Consider the following 20,000-nt stretch of genomic DNA (forward strand, 5'->3'; position numbering starts at 1 on the left):
TTGCAAAGTCTGCTGACTCTGAGTACTTATTTGTCTATGGTGACCTTAATGGTCATATTGGTAGAGAGTCCTCCATTTATGATGGTGTACATGGTGGGTTTGTCTATGGTGAGCATAACATCGAGGGGGAGAGAATTGTTGAATTCTCTATAGCCAATGATTTTTTTCATCTGCAACTCCTTTTTTTCAGAAAAGGAATAGCCACCTTGTTACTTACCAATCCGGTGGCGCCTCAACCCGGTTGATTACATCTTGACTAGGAAATGTTATTTCAAATTAGCTTGCAATGTGAAGGTTATACTCAAGGAAGCATGCGCCTCGTCGCACAAAGATCCTGCGGTGAAGAGGGACTTCCTGAGAGAGGTCAGGTCCGAAGTAAAGGACAGCCCTCATCCTCTTTCAGTCGATGGTCAGTGGCATCTTTTTGAAGACAGCTTTCAGAAAGCAAGTGAAAAAATTTGTGGCTACATCAAAAAAGGCAACTGGAGTAAGCAAACCTGGTGGTGGGATCACTCTGTCACTTCTACCATAGAGGAGAAAAGACGTACATGGAAAGCCTGGAAGAACAGCAGCAGTAAAGAAGAATACCATGGAGCTAAGCGGGCAGCCCAGAAGGCAGTTTATGCAGCCAAAAAGAGGGCTGAGGTGGCCAGTTTTGCTAATGTAGAGAAGGGTGGCATGGACATCTTTCGTATCGCCAAGCAGATGAAAAAGGCAACCAAGATGTGGTAGGCAACCTTCGTGTTAGAGATAACCAAGGGAACCTTGCACTCAGCACTGAAGCGAAAGCAAAGGCTTGGAAAGACCATTATGAGCATCTGCTGAACGTAGAGTTTCCTTGGTCGGTTGACAACCTGCCAATGGCAGAACCAGTACTTGGTTCCCCGATTCTCATTACTACTGGGATGGTGGCAGAGGCAATCAATGAGATGAAGCAGAGCAAAGCTCCAGGTCCTACTGGTATTGTGGCCGAAATGTTAAAAGCCTCGGTCGAAGTCAGTTGCCCACTCCTCTGCAACCTTGCAAATGGGACTGTCGCAGTGGGAGTAATTCCAGGTGACTGGAATTTAAGTCATATAATCAACTTGTATAAGGGTAAAGGTGACGCTTTAGAAAGGGGAAATTACCATGTGCTAAAACTAACGGAACACTGTCTTAAGGACGTTCACGCTAATTGTTTGTGCGCAACATTACTGCACAGGTAACACGACTGTAATGTGTCATGCATTACTTCCAGCATTAGTGAAGTTAAGGTTTCAAAACCTTTGCAAAAACAGTGGGTGATAAGTCTTGCTCAGCGTTGCATAAGAGAAGATCGTGATCAGTCAAGATTGATTAAAACATATTTATGAAAGTCAAGTAGACTACTGCACGACTGATATTCACATTGTTTTATCAGTCATGCACTAGTCTACTTGACTTTCATAAGTATTTTCAGGCATTAGTGAAAATAACATGGCGACAAAAATGCTGTGGGAAAAAATTCCAGGCCGGCATTTATTTCCAAATCATCATGACACGTTAAAGAGAAAAGCTCTGGAAAAGGTAGCTGATCGACTAGTGGCTGAAAGTTTGAAAAACTTGAGGACGAACCATTGCATAAATATTTAATGGGGCTGTTTTTTTTCAAATCTTTTTATTACCCTAAAAACTTAAGTTCAAAAAGAATGCATGAAATTCTTTTCCTTTACTTTTGTAAAAATAGAGCAGAATTGTACTTTGGTCCTCATCCGCTTAAATAGTGCGGACCTGCATGGAAACAGCCAACAATTAAATATTTTAAAATAAAAACCTTTCATCCCTTCAACGAGTGATCCTGTCTTGGGGTTCAGTCTCTCCCCGACAGGTCACGCACAAACATGACAATTGAAATTTTCCAAGAGCTTTGCAACATCACATCGATTTTACTTTTGTTTAGATCACCAGTGACCCCTATTTTTTTAATCATGAATCATTTACTTTACTTACTATCTAAAAAATTCGATAAATTTCATTTTCTCGAGCCATCAAATTCCAGGAGTGATTGCAACGGGTAGAGCTTCCAGAAATGGTCGTCGAGGATGAACTCTACTGGTTATGACATCCCTAGCGCCATGCAATCGTCGAAAAATCCCACTGCAAAAAACCTATCCACGGAAACCTGAACAGATGAGGCTACATCTGGTTATTATGACCGATTTATGGAAATCAAGGCATTTTTCCACTGCTATTTTCTCCGAAACATAGTCGATGACCCCCAAGTTGGTGTAAATTCTATCTTCTGCACTGGCTTCTCACACTGGATTCACAAGAAATGCTGTAGATGTTTTGGAACAGCACATCCCATCGATGGAAGACCTGTGGACCTCTGCTATTTAGTAGCCAGCATTTCTGCAGGTGGTGGCTTGCGAGGCTGCCACTGTACAGTAACTAGGGTCAGGGCTGCGTGGGGCAAGTTCCGGGAGCTGCTGTCTTCACACACATGTTAGAGTCTACAGCAGCTGTGTCAGGGGGGCCATGCTTTATGCTTGTGAATGCTGACCTTTAAAACGAATGGACCTGGATCGGCTCCAGAGAGATGAGAGGGCTATGCTCTGTTGGATGTGGGCCATAAAACCTTCAGATAACATTAGCACACAGGAACTCCGTCTGAGGCTCTGCATTAATGACCTTGATGTTTGCCCTCAGGCGGAAGCATCTTAGATGGTTTGGCCTTGTCCAGCGGAGCAAATCATGGACAGCAACAGCCCGCTCCCTGCATGTGGATGGGCGCAGGACCCAGGGAAGGCCGCAAAAAAGCTGGTGGGAGGTCCTGAGAGAGGACCTCCAGTTATCTGGACTAACCCCAGAGAATGCAAACAACTGCGTTTCATGGAGAAAGGAAACGGCCATGCAACGTCAAACCCGTGGTTCAGTGGATAACTGACGTCATAAACGATAGTGAGTGTGTGTTTCTAAATGTGTGAGCGGGAGGAATTCTGCGAATCCAGCAGTCTGATTGACTCTGAGAGTGGACAGAATCTTTCTTTCTTGCCCACCAACCTGGGCAGAGTCCTTAGCCCTGGTTGCCTGAGCATTTTTTACATGCGGACGTAAGTAAATGTTTCAAAGCAGAGTTTTATTAGACAAGAGGAGTGGAAACAGAATCAACTGAAATTGTTTCTCTTTGAAACGTTCCGTTTGTATGTTGCTTTCTGCATTTGCTATCAAGCGTGATGTGAGTCAGCAAATTTTAAAAAGCGACTTCAGAGAAAGAGAGAGAAAAAAAAATACCAGTAAGATATTTACCAGGGGTCGGTCTGTATAGTAGGGTGGCAGAGGGCAGCTTTTTCAAGATCGAGGTCACAATTTTTTGCTATACCGACCTCCCAGCTGGCAAATAACATTATATATATGCCACGATTGTCCTAAAAGGGAAAAGGATGTGCATTGGCTAATTAGCGTCCATTTTTTTCTTTAACTGTGATCATGAGTACCAGTAGTCAAAAGTGAGGTGCATGTGTTTCCTCAAGTTATTGCTTTTATTGACAACAGCTTGGTTTAGGAAAGTTGTCTTTTTGCAAGTTGAATGATTAGAACAACCTTTTAATGTTAAAATAGCAGAGTGTTGTTTTCACAGCTACACATTCATGCCTCACCTGTGCTGTGAGACAACAAAATAATATCACACTTCCACTGACTAGTCAGATAAAAGACCAGAGTATTTATATGATCCACTGGAAATGCATTTTCATCTGATTCTAAGGTTGCTGCGACGTAAAGTAAATCCACCAGCAACATTCCTCTCTCAGATGATCAAACTTTATTGATTTACTTGTCATTATTGTATTATTCCAGTAGATAGCTAAGCCCGTGTCATTTTTGTTTTGACAGTGTGGCTTCATTTCCCTGTTGTTCAGCTACATTTGGAACAGCAGAGGTGAGTGTCTGTGTAGGATTCTGATGGTTCTTTGGTTACTGATCAAAATGATGTCTTAATTTTTTGGGTAATTTTATGATTTGGGTTAATGCATAAATGGGACCTCTGCTCTGATTGAAAGATTCACAAACGCTTCCCTTCATGAGTATGGAAAGGATAATAATTTATCAAGGTGTAGGTAAGAATAGTGATCATTGTGGGGTTCTGCTGTCAGACTATAAATTTCTCTTTATATTTCCACAATGGTTTTAAGCACTTTATCATGTTTTAACAGAGCTAAATAGGTACATGTTTTATGAAAAGTGTCCTAGATCATGAAAAAGAGTGTCATCTCCAAAGCAAGACGTCAAGATTGATTTTTTACCTGATTTTGTTGTACTTTCCTGCTCTTGTTGGTTTTAATTGTCCTAAGCGAGTTAATTTTTCGTAGGTTTACCCTCCGATTGATCCAAAAATTAGTGAGTTTTGGGTGGATTTCAACTTGAAAAGCAAGTCCATTTCTCTCTATGTTGAGGAACGAGACGATGAAGGAAACTGTAAGGTTTGTCTTCTTTTGTTGGTTCTCTGGGAGTAGACAATACTGGACCAAAGGTAAATTGCTCATAAATTTAGAATGATCAGTAGCATCTTGCTCTGGTGCTTATTTGAGAATCTTGAAATAGGTCGTAGGATTATTGGCATAAAGTTTTTTTGCCTTTTATCAGATGACCCTGTATGTTTGTTTTACAGTTATAAACTGTGTGGGATGCAAATTGTTTCCAAACAGTGTTTGTGGATAATGTTAGTGATAAGCATGTTTTGTATTGCTTTCGTTTGGTTTTTAGTACCGGTATATTATTTTCTATGTATGTATTGTATGCTATCAAATGTTTAATTAGCATTCAAATTGTATTGTGTGTGCTAAGGTCACCTTCAAGAGTGACAATTAATGAGAAGGGAATAAAAAAGAACTGAAATATGGTAATAGGATGAGTACTCTAATAAGCACTTAAGTTATACTGCAACCTCTTCAACTTCCTTACCTTCCCTACCACTTTCTGTACTCCTACCCTAATTTTCTTGACAAATTCTTCACTGAAATATCAAATTCTTTTTTCAAGCAAAATGGAATTTGAGAAGCTTTTCTTAGATGCCTGATGTAGTTGGAAGAGAGTTGCAAGTATGGGGATAGAGCAAATGAAATGATAGGGACCAACTACACTGTAGTTGACAAGTGTTACTCTTGAGACCTTTAATTATCAAAGATTCCCTCAAGGGACAAGACAACCTTGCAAATGCTCTTTCAGTCACAGGCACTATAGTTCCGTTTGGAACATTGATCAAATGGAAACGCAAGGTTCACTGAGCAACTGGTTGAAACAGGAAAACTCTCGCAGCATCACTAAACCAACGAGTCGAACATCTGTTCTGGGAAGTTCGGTTTCCTTTGCACTGTCGCCCTGCAATAATCTTCTCTAGGGCTAGTGTGAACATTCTCAATATTCACTCTTTCCAGTGATTTTGCAATACTATTCAAGAAATACTCCTGTATTTTCAGCTGTGATAGCATGTTAAAGAACTACCATTTCAGGATTCACACCAATCCAAATGTTATCCCAGTGGTACAACCTCTTTGACAAGCACCCTTTCAAATGCTTTATAATGTCCTCCATAGGCTTCAACTGAGTTTCAGCTACAGCTGTAACATACAACTGTAAATCTAACCTCCACCCCAAATAGAACGTATAGGAAGCTATGGATTTAGCCCTGCAAGTTCAAAGTTGTGGTCATGTCAGGTAAGACTGACCCAGCAGATGTTCTCTTGTGATTTCCTTGGCATTAAGGCCCGCCCAAATGTGAACAGCAGAATAAACTTAGAATAGCTACTCCCAAAATGTAGTATTCACTGACACTGGGAGAGTTAATGTACAAAGTCCATGCAGTGGCTTTTTAAAGCCTGCACAGACACCTTGAGGGATCTACTGTCCATGTAATAGTAGGCAAGGCGAACTGCTTTAAAGGCAGGTAAATCTTAGCTGTGGGGCTAAACTCTGGAATGCTTGTAAAGAAGATTTAAAATTAGCCAGTCGTTTTCGCTTTAAAAAGCTTTTAAAAGAATCTGACATCTCCAAATATTGATTGGTGTATTTTATATGCAGTTTAATCAATTGTGTGCACAGCGTTAGTTTGTCTTGCTTGCCTAGTTACTCATTCGCATGGCCCAGCCACTCAGCGCGATTAATTTTTGCTATTTCTGAGTGGCTGTGCTTCTACACTTTTGTATTAAGAGCACAATAGCGGTTGTTGTTGTTGTTGTTGCTCAAAATGAAAGGTCGTGCGGTCATCCCAGACAACCAGAAAGTTTACCAGGCGACCAGATTTGGTGAAAGAAAAAGTCTGGTTGTCCATGGAAAAAAAACTATGGACAACCGAGCCCACAATAGAAGATTAATATTATTATACATAAGCAGCACCCGACTCACTTGTTGGTTTTCTCTTGTCAATGTGCAGTAGTAGTGTGAAGTTAACATTAATAGACTTTTTTGCAGATGTGGTGGCCATTTTGATTTCTATTGTTTCAAATAGCTATCATGGGATGCCCAGGGGGCAAATACATAACAAACAAAAAACCCAAAAATGCACCAGCGCACACTAAAAACTATGGGATACTCAAGCTCCATTGCCATGTGATTGCATCTCAACATGCAGTCCAGTTACTGTTAATCATAGTGAAAAATGCAGAAAAACATTTTCCAACCGTTTTCCACCTGAACACGAAAAGCGTTGACTGTGTAACTATTGTCGTAGTATGGCCGTGTATCCGTGTCTAGCCACAGAAAGTGTGCAAAAAATGAAGCCTCGCTTATGTTTAGGTGAGTTAATCTGGGTTGAGCCTGCAATCCAATCAAAAATAAGTACCTGGTCAGTGTTAAACTTAAAAAAACAGCTGACCTCGGTGAGCTCTAAGCTTGAGCCCGCGATATGGTCTCGTAATACTGCCCAGCAGATACCTTGTTTTGACAGGTGTCAATTGATCAAAACATGGATGTCCATGGTCACATAAGTATACATGGGGTGGTGGACTTATGGACGGTCTATGATGTCTCCTCTCCCCTTTGTTGTATTACTTGTAATCATACTAGTTTTTTCACTGTTCTTCCCCAGCATCTTACTAGCCTTGGTGGCAATCTTGTAGCAATGAGGCATCCACAAAATCAAAGGCTCTCTAGGCAACTGCTACCAAGATAATCACACTCGGGGACCTCAGATAATAGTGTAGAGTTAGCAGAAGAAATAAAATCAAACAGTGTTTGCTTCTGTGTGAAAGGGAGTTGGTGGCACTTGGAGGCCACCAACCAGTGGCTCAGTTGGTTGAGCATCAGGCTGTCATGCGGGAGATCGCGGCTTCAAACTCCAGCTGGGTCAACTCTCAGTATCGTGAGATAACTGAGGAGAAAGGGCTGCCTATGTAATTTCATATGTGAATGGTTAGACTTTCAAGATTTTTCGGATAAGGACTATAAGTCATGGGCCCCACCTCAGAAATATCTTCTTTGTTCACAAGTTCCCTGTGGAACGTTAAGAACCCACACACTATTCGGGAAAAGTAGGGGATGAAGTCCCTGGTGTTGTGGCTGTCCTGTGCTCTCCAGCAGAAGTGGCCGACTTGGCAGTAATGTCTCTTAAAAGGCTTGTGGTGTATGAGGCCACCTAAGCAGAAACAGCCATAAGTCAAAAGGGACTTTGCTGAGTGCTGGAACATGTAGATGTAGACATTGAAGGTTATCTGGCAAACAGATGCCCATTCAGTTGTGTGAGTCCTCCTGAAGTATTTGGTGATCATGTGGAGATTTGATACCTGGACACAAAATCCGTATCATCTGTAAAGAACTGCAAAATAATACATTAGTTGCATATTGCATCCCAAAAGCCATTGCCAAGAAAGAGATGAACAATGTAACAGGAAATGACCCGGTGCCTTTGCAGCTGCACGTCATTATCTTGATGGTGGCAAATGGACAGCTGTACCAGAGCCTCCATTTTACTCAATACATTCTGAGGTGTCTAGTTAAAATGTTCTTATTTTCTGGAGAAGACTTGTTATTCTAGCACAGTTACAGCAGCGAACTCTCTAGCAAGCCTAAGAGGATCACCAGCTCTTTGTTTGCACAAAATAGCTATACAATATAGAATTAACCATGACAATAAATTTATTCCAAGCCTGGATTTCTTCAGGCTAGCTTGCAACTGCTTAAACTGTTTATCTAACTGTGATGATAGTTCCAACTGTCATTCTTGTGTCCATTCCTCTGTCCCAATTTAAGAAATTCATGTATTCTTAAACCTGTTCCATGCAGCTCTTTCAGGACAACTTGAACTTGCAGTTGTTCAGCTCCCAGCTGCCTAATGATAGCTAAGTTGGTAGATCAGTGCAGCACTATGGCATGGTCGTGGTCAAGCATGGATTTTTTGAGAGGCTTGCTTAGACTTTCCTTTCACTTTGGAATATAGTCCGTATAGTAGCTGATATATAAAAGACAAGACAAGTTGCATAGGATAATCATGATCAGGTTTAGTTTACAATAATTGTGTTGACCAAAGAATCCAAACAAACAAGTGACTGTTGTTGGAACAAAAATATCATTAAATTTTTGCCATATTTACGTATGTAACAAAAATCGTAAGGGAAATAATCTGTTTTGGGGATGAACAGAACATGGTGCTCAAAAAGTGTAACATGTACATGTAGTTCCAAATCGTCTGGTAATTTAAAATTCTAACGGCAATGTATTAACATAACTTCAAAAAATTAATTGTAATATTGACTCAAATTCAAATCCGCACTGTAACGAACACTTGCAACTGAAGATGATCGATGATCCATTGAAACATGTCTTGTAAACTTGTAAAGTTGTTGTCCATTTTTTACGAATACATGTAGTTCCCACTTCTGTGGTGAGGTCCACAAATTTATCAATGCAAAAGCCCGTCGGTGATGTAAATAAGCACTTACGCCCTATCTCACTAACCCCCATTTTGTCAAAGATGTCTGAAGATTATGTGGTTGACACTTGCGTTAAACCTGCTGTGCTGGAGTGGATTGACCCCGAACAATTTGGGGCGGTACCTAAATCTTCAACTACGCATGCGCTTATTAGTATGTTGCACTCTTGGAATCAACTGACGGAAATGGGCTACTACGAGAGCCGTACTATTTGACTTTCGCAAAGCCTTTGACTTAATTGATCACCATGTCCTAGCCCAAAAGCTCTCCTCGTATGATATTCCGGAGTCGATCATGTGCTGGATCTTGGATTTGCTAACGAATAGAAGGCAAAGGGTGAAACTGAGTTGTGATTGTGTATCTGAATGGCGTGCTGTACCAGCAGGTGTTCCTCAGGGGACTAAACTCGGCCCCTGGTTATTCCTGATTATGGTCAATGACCTGAGTGTGGCGAATACGAACATCTGGAAGTATGTAGATGATACTACCCTCGCTGAGCGTGTGGAAAAGAACGGAACCAGCTCGATGCAGTCGCGTGTTGACGAATTTGTTATGCCAGAAGAGAGGCGACTGGTAACTCAATGTTTCAAGGCATATGTAATAACAATAATCACATGCTTCATTCACTCCTTCCGCCACCTTACTCTGGCACTTTGCGTACACGGAAAAATCGCAAGTTCCAAGTCCCACGTTTTAAAACCAATCGTTTCAGAGACAGTTTTATTGTAAGCCATTGCCGATAACATATGCCCTTTTAGAACTCGTATATATTAAATGATCTGATTTTGAATAATTTTAGCTGTATCTTAATTGTAATTTTGTGTTTACATAATAATAGCTTTAGTATTGTTAAATTCTTATCAAATAACTTTCTTAATTTATCATTATGTCATTTATAGTTACAATTAATGAATGTTTTACATTTGTAAAAATTATCGTAATTCAGCCCTCGAGCAGCAAGGGTAATTTCAATAAAACAATCTATCTGTTTATCTATCTATCTATCTATCTATCTTTTTTTTTCTTGTATATGTACTTATCCATTTCCCTTTCCTATTATTAAATTTTGTTTCATAGGAAGGGAACAGCTTATGGGAGTTGCTACTGATTAAAGCAGAGATTGTACAGGACTATCGTCTGACAGGTACTTGAACCAATGTCATATATTATTAACCTAAATATCATACAGTTAAGTTAACTAGGTGGACAACTTAGTCCACTTGCCTTATATAGTTTGTAGCATTCACCTTAAAGACTTGTCTGCATTATAGGAAGGTAATATATGTGTGTGCTAATTGCAAAAGTGAAAGAAAAGTCGTTTCTGAACAGTATGGATTGTACAAATGCATTATTTGCTGTAGTGAGTTCCTATTTAGTTTCACAGAGAAGTATTTCTTTCAATTATTCATTAATGTTTGCATTTCAGGAACTGGCAAACATGACATTGTGCTGTTACTAAAGCTCAGGATTTCTGCCTCTGATGTGGTTACTTTTCTGCATAACAATCATAGCCAGTATGTCAAAATCACTTTCAGTGACAACTATATCCTTCACAGAGCTTAATTAAAGGAAACAATAATTATTATGTGTGGAAGTGTCCCACTACAGTAGAGTACAAGACTCTATGTATATATATCCCATAAATGACGTTAAGATCACAGGAGTTCTCATGAGATTGATTGCCAGAGCCATTCAATCAGTGTTGCAGAGGTTGTTGGTTCCATTCTGCCTGGGACTCTGATTTCTATTCATTTGCTCATTGCCCATGTTTACAAGTAAATTGCATATCACCGTTTTCTTGGGTCAATTATGTTATTAGTACTGTCAACATTTGCATTGTAAATTGCATTTACAATTGTCATGGCAAGCCTACTAATCAGTATTGTTATATCTCTCTGTTATAGCTCGTGCGCTGTGATTTGCTAAATTAGCATTTGGGCATTGAGGGTGAAAGTCTAATTCATGCCAGGAATTCTTATTTCTTTCCAGTTGTCCCTTCACCCATTGCAACCACTGCATATCACTATACACACTGTAAGTTGTCCTTTGCAAATGGTTAAGCTCCTCAACTAACTGCAGTGATCTTTCCAACTTTAATTTTTATATTTAGTCAATACTTGAGATGTTTTACTTAGGTTGAAATTTTTTTTTGGAGAAACCACTTGGTTATATATGTATAGAGTGCCTAGCACTCTGTGATACTTGAGTTGTATTTTAGCAGGATCATCACAATCATCTTAGAATAACAAGGCTGGACTGCACTCTTTTTATTAGTATCAAAATTTGCTCTACAGAGGGAATGACTTAAGTCCCTCACAAAAGGTTGGATAGCCTTAGCTGAGCTTATTTTATTTCAAACCCAATTTCCTTGACTTCTCTTAAATTCTTCTGGATTGTCCATTGTTTTGCCAAAGATTTTAGGAAGACCCAAGTATCAGAATCAAAATAGTAGCGGTGAGTCGGATGTGAATTCAACTCCTTCCAAGGCTTCAGTAGCAATTAATCCTGTTCACATCAGAAGCAGAAGTACAGAAAAGGCATATGTAATGCCCACTGCAAGTTTAATGCTTCAGGTAAGGTTGAATTTGAATTTGAATTTGAATTTCATTGCTGGTTAGTTACTCCCGAGTCTCCAGGAAAGATAATTAAAGTTGCATAGTTGAAAAGGAGTGCTCAAAATTGGGACATTTTTGGATAGAGGTTTACATAAACCTTGATCATTTCTTTTTGTATCGTATTGTGTTTTGTTGATGTTACCACTAATAAAAATATATAAGGGAACATTTACTCCTGAATACGCATCCAGGGTCACCTTAGGGAGGCCTCTTTGATGAGCCAGGTGGTTTCCTTAGGTTTCCTTATCAGTAACTGAAAGATGAAAAGGTGTGTAAATACTGAAAGAGGAGAACCAAAACTTGGAAACAGTGATTGATTGATTCATTCATTCATTCACTGACTGATTGGTTGGTTGATTTATTGATTACAAACAAGCCTGCAGCTTTTGTAGTTGCATGTGACCATATTGTTCTGAAAAAAGCTAACAAAGAAGGCCTAAAGAAGGCCTGTGAAAGCTAAGTAATGCGCATAAGTGTCAAAAGGCAAACTACATACCTTGACTGCTTCCGTTTCTGCAATGATCACTGCTATAACAGCTCTCTCTTGTTATGTTATGGACGACTTCCTTTCAACTTATACCAATTTCAGTTTGAAAATGCCGTGAGATTTCTATAGGCTGCATTTTTTCTAGCTGCACAGGACTAACCGTGTGTACCCTGTAGTCCTGCTTGTAGTGGCTGCATTAAAATTTACTTTAATTTAATATTCATATTATGGGGATTCTAAAGAGTTTTTTCTTTCTTAGCAAGGAATAGGAACATGTTAGTTTCTCTGGCTTGTAATAACCAATGTAAATTTATTTCCTTCTCTATCCTGGGAATGTAGCCCGGCTCAGAACAACTGACCTTGTACACAAATCCTATAATTATTGGCTGTTAAACCACAGGCCTGAGAATTGATAAATTTCTCACTCTTTTTCAGCTTTCGGATGGCACAACTGACCATGAGGAACAAGCAATAGAACAGCAGGAAAAAGCTTGCCAGTCTATTGGGACAGACATTAAGCGCAATAGAAACAGCAGCAAGAAGACCCAAAGAAAGGATTTACCCACAGAAAAGGATCAAACTGAAGATGAGAATGTATGTGTTTTTAATGCCCATTTACTTTCCTCGTTTTGCACATCTGAAACAAATCGATTTATCCAACTATTGATGTTTGAAGGTGTGAAGTGCCTGTGGGAGAGGGAAGGATGATAAACTAGTTGCTTGGCAACTGGCAAAAGGACAACTGAAAAATCAGAGTCCTGGACAGGATTCGAGATGCACTACATAAAAGCTACAAAAACTCCTTGGGAGCTGTTACGATATGAGTCACTTCCTGTTTATGTGTTAATTGGTTACCTGATCTATCTTGTATATATTGAATGACTAGCACGAATAAAAGCGCATATCTTACAGACCACAAGCGTGTAGACTTTACTTCTTTAAACATGGTGTCAGGACAAAACCCTTGAAATACGCCAAAATCTTTACGACAACTTGAAGATATGTCTGATACAGAATCAAGTGGATCGCGATCTATCACATTTACGTCCAACTTTCCTATTCCTTCACCGATGAATACAAGAGGAGACATCGTAAACAACTGGGAATTCTTCAAACAGCAGTGGAACGACTACAAAGTCGCCACAGGGCTGGAAACACAAAGTGGTAAAGTCAGGTTAGCAATGTTTCGATCTGTGATGGGAAAGGACTGCCTTCAAATCTTTCTAAACCTCAAACTTAGCAGAGAAGAGAGAAACAGTGTCAATTCCTGCTTAAATGCACTCGAATCCTACTTCAAACCAAAAAGAAACGTCCTGTACGAGCAATATGTATTTAATACGTGTACGCAGAATGTCGAGGAATCTGTGGATGGATATGTCAACCGCCTTAGACAACATGCTTCGACATGTGAGTTCGGAACATTGACCGACGAGCTAATTTGCAATAGACTTGTGCTTGGTTTACGCGAGGAAAGTACCAAACTACGTCTCCTAAAAGAGAAAACGCTCGGCCTTGATAAAGCAATCAACATGTGCAGATCGAGCGAAATCGCTACTCAGCAAATGAAAATTATCGAACAAGAAAGTAAACCCGAAGATGTTCATATCGTCAAGCAACCAGGCCCTCAAAAGCCACACATTCTCACGCCAAGCCTAAAGAGTCAAAACCTCAACAGAAGTCTTCGACATGCAAATGCTATCACTGTGGAAGCAAGGACAGACATAAGCTAAAAGACTGTCGTGTACAAAATTGAATCACTTCTCGTCCATCTGTCAGTCAAATCGTAATCGCCCGCGTGTGAATGCAGTGAAAGAGGAATGTAATCGCGATATCGACTATTCAGATGACTCTATCTTCAAAATAGAGGAACTTTCTACTATCGAGTTCACAGATGCCACAAACAGCTACAAAACTTCACTTGATTGCCAACTGGATACCGGAGCAACATGCAACGTGATATCACACAAAGATCTGGCCATTATCAACCAAACAGGAAATCCAAAGGTCAACACAAGCAAATCAAAACTCAGACTTTTCGATGGAACAATAATGAAGCCCTTAGGCGAAGTACAACTTGATGTGTCTAAAGGCCAGAAGCAATATTCGTTGAAATTTTAAGTCATCGAAGGTAACGCAAGACCTTTGTTATCAGCGGAAACATGTCAGAACTTGGGACTGTTAACGATAACAATAGACGGTCACGTATTAGAGAACGTTTACACAGTACAAGATACACAGTCACCTCTGTTGACTAAGAACGAAATATTACACAAGTATAAAGATGTCTTCGAGGGACTCGGAAGCATCGGACAAGCCAAACTCGCTGTTGATCTGGAGTTCAAGCCAGTGCAACACACACCAAGACGCGTCGCTGTCACGCTACACCAAGAAGTCAAAGAGAAACTAGCAGAACTTGAAAAAAAAAGGTATTGCCACCAAAGAAACAGACCCTACGGATTAGATTAGTAGCATGGTGGTTGTGGCAAAACCCGGCAAAATAAGACTTTGTCTAGATCCCAAAGATCTTAATCAGGCAATTAAACGACCAAAGTATCAGATGCCCACGCTTGAAGAAGTACTGCCAAACCTAAGCAATACCAAAGTCTTCTCGACACTCGATGCCAAGGACGGTTTTATCAAATTAGTCTTGATGAAGAGAGTAGCAAGCTAACAACGTCCTGGACGCCCTTTGGATAGTATTGCTACCTACGCATGCCGTTCGGGATCAGTGCCGCACCAGAGGAATTCGAATGCAAGCTACACGAGCGAATAGGCAATCTCAATGGCGTCGAAATACTACGCGATGATATCCTAGTTGTAGGATAAATAAATACAAATAAAAATATTGCTAGTGCTAATCACCCTTACTTTCAGTCAAGGACTGAATTGTGAAGGGCGCGGCTCACGACATCGGCCTGAAAGCATACAAAGGCGCCTCTGGCTGCCGCTATACAGTCCATGTTTGATGTCGGAGCACGGCACCACAGCTAGATTTCAATTAGCTGTGAGTCGATTTTGATAAGGGAGGAAAACCGAAGTACCCGGAGAAAAACTCTCGAGTCAGGTTGAGATCGACTGAAACTCAGCCACATGCTGGCCGAGGCCAGAATTGAACCCCAGCTCGCAGTGGTGGGAGGCTCGATAGATAACCACTAAGCCACCCTGACTCCCAATATCCCAAAGGATATGGCGACACATTGGATGAAGCTAATCGCAATCACGATGAAAGTCTACTAAAGCTGCTCGACCAAGCTAGGGACGTTAACTTGAAGTTTAACAGTAAAAGATTCTGCCTTAGAAAGAATGAAGTTAAATTCATGGGCCACATACTCACAAGTTCTGGTTCAAAGCCAGCCCCGGAAAAAGTCAAAGCCATTGAGCTGATGCCGAGGCCTACAACAAAGCAAGAAACCCAAAGTCTTCTTGGGTTCGTCAATTATCTCACAAAGTTCTTACCAAGGCTCTCTGAAGTCGCAAAGCCTCTACGAGACCTGACAACGAAACAGATGCCATTCACTTGGTCACGGCAACACGACAAAGCCTTCAATGAAGTAAAGCAGCTGGTTTCAAAACATCCTGTTTTGAAGTATTATGATATGAAGAAAGAAGTCACTCTGCAGTGTGATGCAAGTGACAAGGGACTGGGTGCTGCGCTCCTACAAAACGGCCAACCAGTCGCCTTCACGTCACGAACACTGTCAAAGACTGAACAACAATACGCTCAGATAGAGAAAGAATGTCTAGCTATTGTGTTCGGCTGTAATAAGTTCAGCCAATACATCACTCGGCGAGATAAAGTGACCGTAGAATCGGACCACAAGCCACTACAACCAATATTCAAGAAGTCACTTCTGGCCACTCCAAGCAGACTTCAAAGGATGATTCTTCAGCTACAGAAGTACAACATCGAAGTAACCGACAAACCCGGATCGCAGATGTATGTCGCTGATCATCTCTCTTGTGCGCAACTTCCAGAGGAACATAAAACCTATGATGAGTTCCAAGTATTTGTACTCGAACTTGAACAGATCAACCCACTAAACCACATCAAGTTAAATGATGACAAGCTAGCTGTCCTGCAGAAAGCAACGGAACAAGATCCAATTATGCAAACTTTGAAAAGTGTGATTCTCATTGGATGGCCAGAGAAACGCGACTCCATTCCTATCTCTGTCAGAGACTACTGGAACTTCAAAGAGGACCTGTCGTTACACAATGGAATACTCTTCAATAGAGACCGAATCATTGCGCCGAAGTCCCTGAGGCATGAAATCATTACTCGCCTACATTCCAGCCATCAAGGTATTGAGTCCTGCTTACGCAAAGCTCGAGACAGAGTATACTGGCCTGCCATGAACACAGAACATGGTGTCGCAGTCAGCTTTTCTTTCCCTTTGAGTTGTTTAGATTTGCTCATTTAATACACCTGTGTTTCATTTTGCATGGGATTTCTTTAGGTTTTGGAACTGCCTTTCCTGTTTTTTAAGAACGATGGGTTCCGTAGGGATTGTTTCGTATTTATTATTCTTATTTTTTAAGAACAAAGGGTTTTTGTAGGGATTGTTTCGTATTTATTATTATTATTTTTTAAGAACGAATAATTTTCATGTTCAAATGTTTGTTTATCCCTCTTACTTGATTTAGTTTCTTATACATGTACTATCTGGCTGTTTCTGAAATTAAAGTTTTTGTTTTCACACAGAGTTTGTTTTGTTTTGCTAACTCCACTGTGAGGTTGAGAGTTGCTTTGTGAATTTCTCTTCCTCATTTCACAGACTAAATTTTGGTTATGATTTTCCCTCAACTCACCATCCACACACACAGTATTTTCCCCACACCTACCCACTTTACTAGAGATTATTATTTCAGTTAGTGGAGAGAAACCCCTTCTTGTAGGGGGATTCTTGCTGCAGCACCATAATCATGCCACAAAGGTTGCTAGTCTACTGCTGTTTTTTTTTTTTTTTCCTTAAACAAGTAACCCAATCGCTGCTAGACCTTGGAGTGGACTCGGAGCAGACCTGTTCACGCTCAAATCCAAACAACATATTGTCGTGGTCGATTACTACTCCGACTACATTGAGGTCAGTCCTGGTTTAAAAGACACCACATTATCAGCAATAATAAAGTTCATGAAGTAGTAATTCAGCAGACATGGAATACCTGATGTGCTCGTCACCGACAACGGTCCACAGTTTGTCAGCAAAGAGTTTGAAGAGTTCACACTCGCCTGGGAGTTTAAGCATGTGACGTCATCACCAACCCACCCCAAATCGAATGGAAAAGTCGAGTCAGCGGTTAAAGTTGCAAAGAAAGTCTTCAAGAAAGCCTTTAAAGACAACCGAGACCCATGGTTGGCACTGCTGGACTACCAAAACACGCCTACAGCAGGTATACAGAGTAGCCCAGTACAACGATAGATGTCAAGACGAACAAAGACCTTAATACTCACAGCATCTAAACTCCTAACCCGAGATAGTCACAAATGTTGCTGACAAGATCCGACTCAAGAGGCAGGTGGCAAAGAGCTATCACGACCGCAAAGCTCAGGAACTGCCTGAGCTAGAAATAGGTCAGGAAGTATGTGTCACTCCCTATCGGAACCATCCAACATGGGAGGCTGGCATCTGCGTTGACAAGTTGTCTGACCGGTCATACCTGCTAGAGTCAACCGGACAACTTATACGACGAAACAGAGAGGATGTCAAGCCCAAAGCACTGAACAGCACACCCAAAAGCTTGCCTGCAACCTCTCCACCTGTGGATGATTTACCCGTCACCACCCCAGCCAAGCCTGTGCTTCGAAGGAGTCAAAGAACATCAAAGCCCCCAGCCAAGTTCACTGACTTTGTGATGCCTTAAATAATACAAGCCCTTTTGATTGCTGAACTACTCATAGAAGGACATTATGATACAAAGAGGAACATTTTAATCGATAGTTTTTTTTAATAGTTTGATTTAGCTTAATAATTGATTGTTTACGTATAGTTACACCGGCTACTTAATCTTATATAGTTACGGTTCGATTTGTTACACATTTTATTGATTCGCTTTGATTCTATAAAAAAAGGATGTTACGATATGAGTCACTTTCTGTTTGTGTGTTAATTGGTTACCTAATCCATCTTGTATATATTGAATGACTAGCACGAATAAAAGCGCATATCTTACAGACCACAAGCGTGTAGAGTTTAAACAGGAGCTACAGACTTGGACACTTTACAATATCTTTCCCTCCCATGATGTTGTTTTTACCAAATGAGCTGAGAAACTCGCGTGCAAACAACATTGTGAGGGGGTAAGCCGCGAAAGCTTCAGGTCTGTATGTTGGTATACTGTTCCAAGAAATTTTGTCACAGACTGCAGGTTATTTATTGATGTAGGTTTTTCATGGATTGCATGTCTGCAGGCTCTACAAATTCATGCGCCTCAGATTTCAAATGCAACTATTGATGTTTGCATCTGACCGGTGTTATGGAGATGGTTTTTTTATGTTCAAATCCTTCCTATGATTCTAATTTTTCAGTTCTCCTTTTGCCCATTGCCAAGCAACTAGGTTATCACTATTAACATTCAATCCACGTGCTGTTTGTATTTAAGTGAAATGGTGGAGTTGATTTTTGTCAGGAGTGAAGCTGTTGATGCGTATGGGTTCAAAGCCTGATCACATCAAAATCAGCTTGCACACTACAGGTACTTTAACTTTTTTTAAATTGAATGATGCTTGATTTATATTTGGAAATTGAATTATTCTGGATGTAAACGTTTTGATGCAGGAAAAAAAGCCAGCCTTAAAGCCACCAAGTTTACCTTGGAATACACATTCTGACCTTTTACTAGGGCCTATATCTTTGGTTTGTTGAGGGACGTAAGCTATAGCTGTAGTGGGAGTACATAGTTACACCTTTTAAAAATTTTACAAAAAATATTTGTTAATCTTTGCTTTAGGCTGACAATGGTCATGGCAGTAATTTCGATGCTGCACAAACCAAGAAAAACAAACGAATACCTGATGAATCTGTGTCACAAGGGGAAGATGATGGTTGTAGCAACTCAAACAAACAGGGGACTGAAGTAAAACACAGAAAGCAGGCCTCAAAACACTTAACATACAAAGTAAACTCACGGCAGGTGAGGTCCGACTATGGTTTACCTGTCTTATTGAAAAACCTTTACCTCTTGGAGATGGCTTCCTACCAGTCATCATTCCTTCTCTTATGAAAGACATAGGTTGAATGGTGATGTTCTGTACAAATAATATAATACAGTTGGTGATTTAAACTACGGAAGTCCATGTCTCTGTGATAAGTCTGAAGGAAACTACAAATCTTTGCCCTTGACCTTGCACCCTTAACACGTATGGGTAAAGAACAGCTCCCCTCCACCAACAGTCAACTCTCAGTGGAGAGGAGCTGTTCTTCACAATTACCCAAATTGTAGCTGTTATTTATACTAATTGTGCTATCACCACCTTGTCAATAAGTGTCAGACCTCATTAATCCATCCTGTTTTCTTAATATTTCGTGATGGCAGTTATTTTGTCCTCTCTCTTCATTTATGTCTTAAAGTGTGCCACTGCGCGTTTTTCTAATTTTTGTGACGTCTGCGTGACCAAATCTGTAAAATTAATTGCTAATTTTCTTGCTTTCCCTTGGGTGAATTTTTTTTAAAAATGGGCTCAGTTCTAACCATGTACAGTTCCTATCAAATACCCTATATTTGTTAAAACCTGTCAGAGCTAATCGAATACATTAAGAAAAATGACAAATTACAGGATATTGGAAAAACCGTCTGCACGAACTTGACTCTTTACCACTTCAAAATGTTAGGCTATATCATTTCCATAATGCGGCAAAGAATAAAAATTCACCAAAGGAAAGTACAAATATTAAGGAGTTTAGGCCAAAAATAGGAATATATCTGCCTGTCGTAAGATGTGATGTTGCCATGGTAACGGCCATATTGCAAAAAAAAAAAATGATACCCAAAAAATTGGTACCACCCATATTGGTAAGT

General features: G+C 40.3%; 1 protein-coding gene across 6 annotated transcripts in view; it reads left to right on the forward strand.

The window, feature by feature from the left end:
- Positions 1 to 20,000, forward strand: part of LOC137975991 (synaptonemal complex protein 2-like) — an 83,844-nt gene that overhangs the window by 18,032 nt on the left and 45,812 nt on the right. For 5 of the 6 annotated variants that reach the window (XM_068823231.1, XM_068823227.1, XM_068823230.1 and 2 more), the window contains exons 6-12: positions 3,853 to 3,898; positions 4,329 to 4,439; positions 9,960 to 10,026; positions 10,309 to 10,425; positions 11,265 to 11,455; positions 12,420 to 12,578; positions 18,933 to 19,115. In XM_068823231.1, coding sequence (XP_068679332.1) covers positions 3,853 to 3,898; positions 4,329 to 4,439; positions 9,960 to 10,026; positions 10,309 to 10,425; positions 11,265 to 11,455; positions 12,420 to 12,578; positions 18,933 to 19,115 — 874 coding nt within the window. Of the gene's footprint in view, positions 1 to 2,953; positions 3,072 to 3,852; positions 3,899 to 4,328; positions 4,440 to 9,959; positions 10,027 to 10,308; positions 10,426 to 11,264; positions 11,456 to 12,419; positions 12,579 to 18,932; positions 19,116 to 20,000 lie in introns of those variants that run through there. The other variant, XM_068823232.1, reaches the window with a different exon arrangement.

Source organism: Montipora foliosa, chromosome 11 (assembly GCF_036669935.1).
Source record: "Montipora foliosa isolate CH-2021 chromosome 11, ASM3666993v2, whole genome shotgun sequence".
Lineage (NCBI taxonomy): Eukaryota > Metazoa > Cnidaria > Anthozoa > Scleractinia > Acroporidae > Montipora > Montipora foliosa.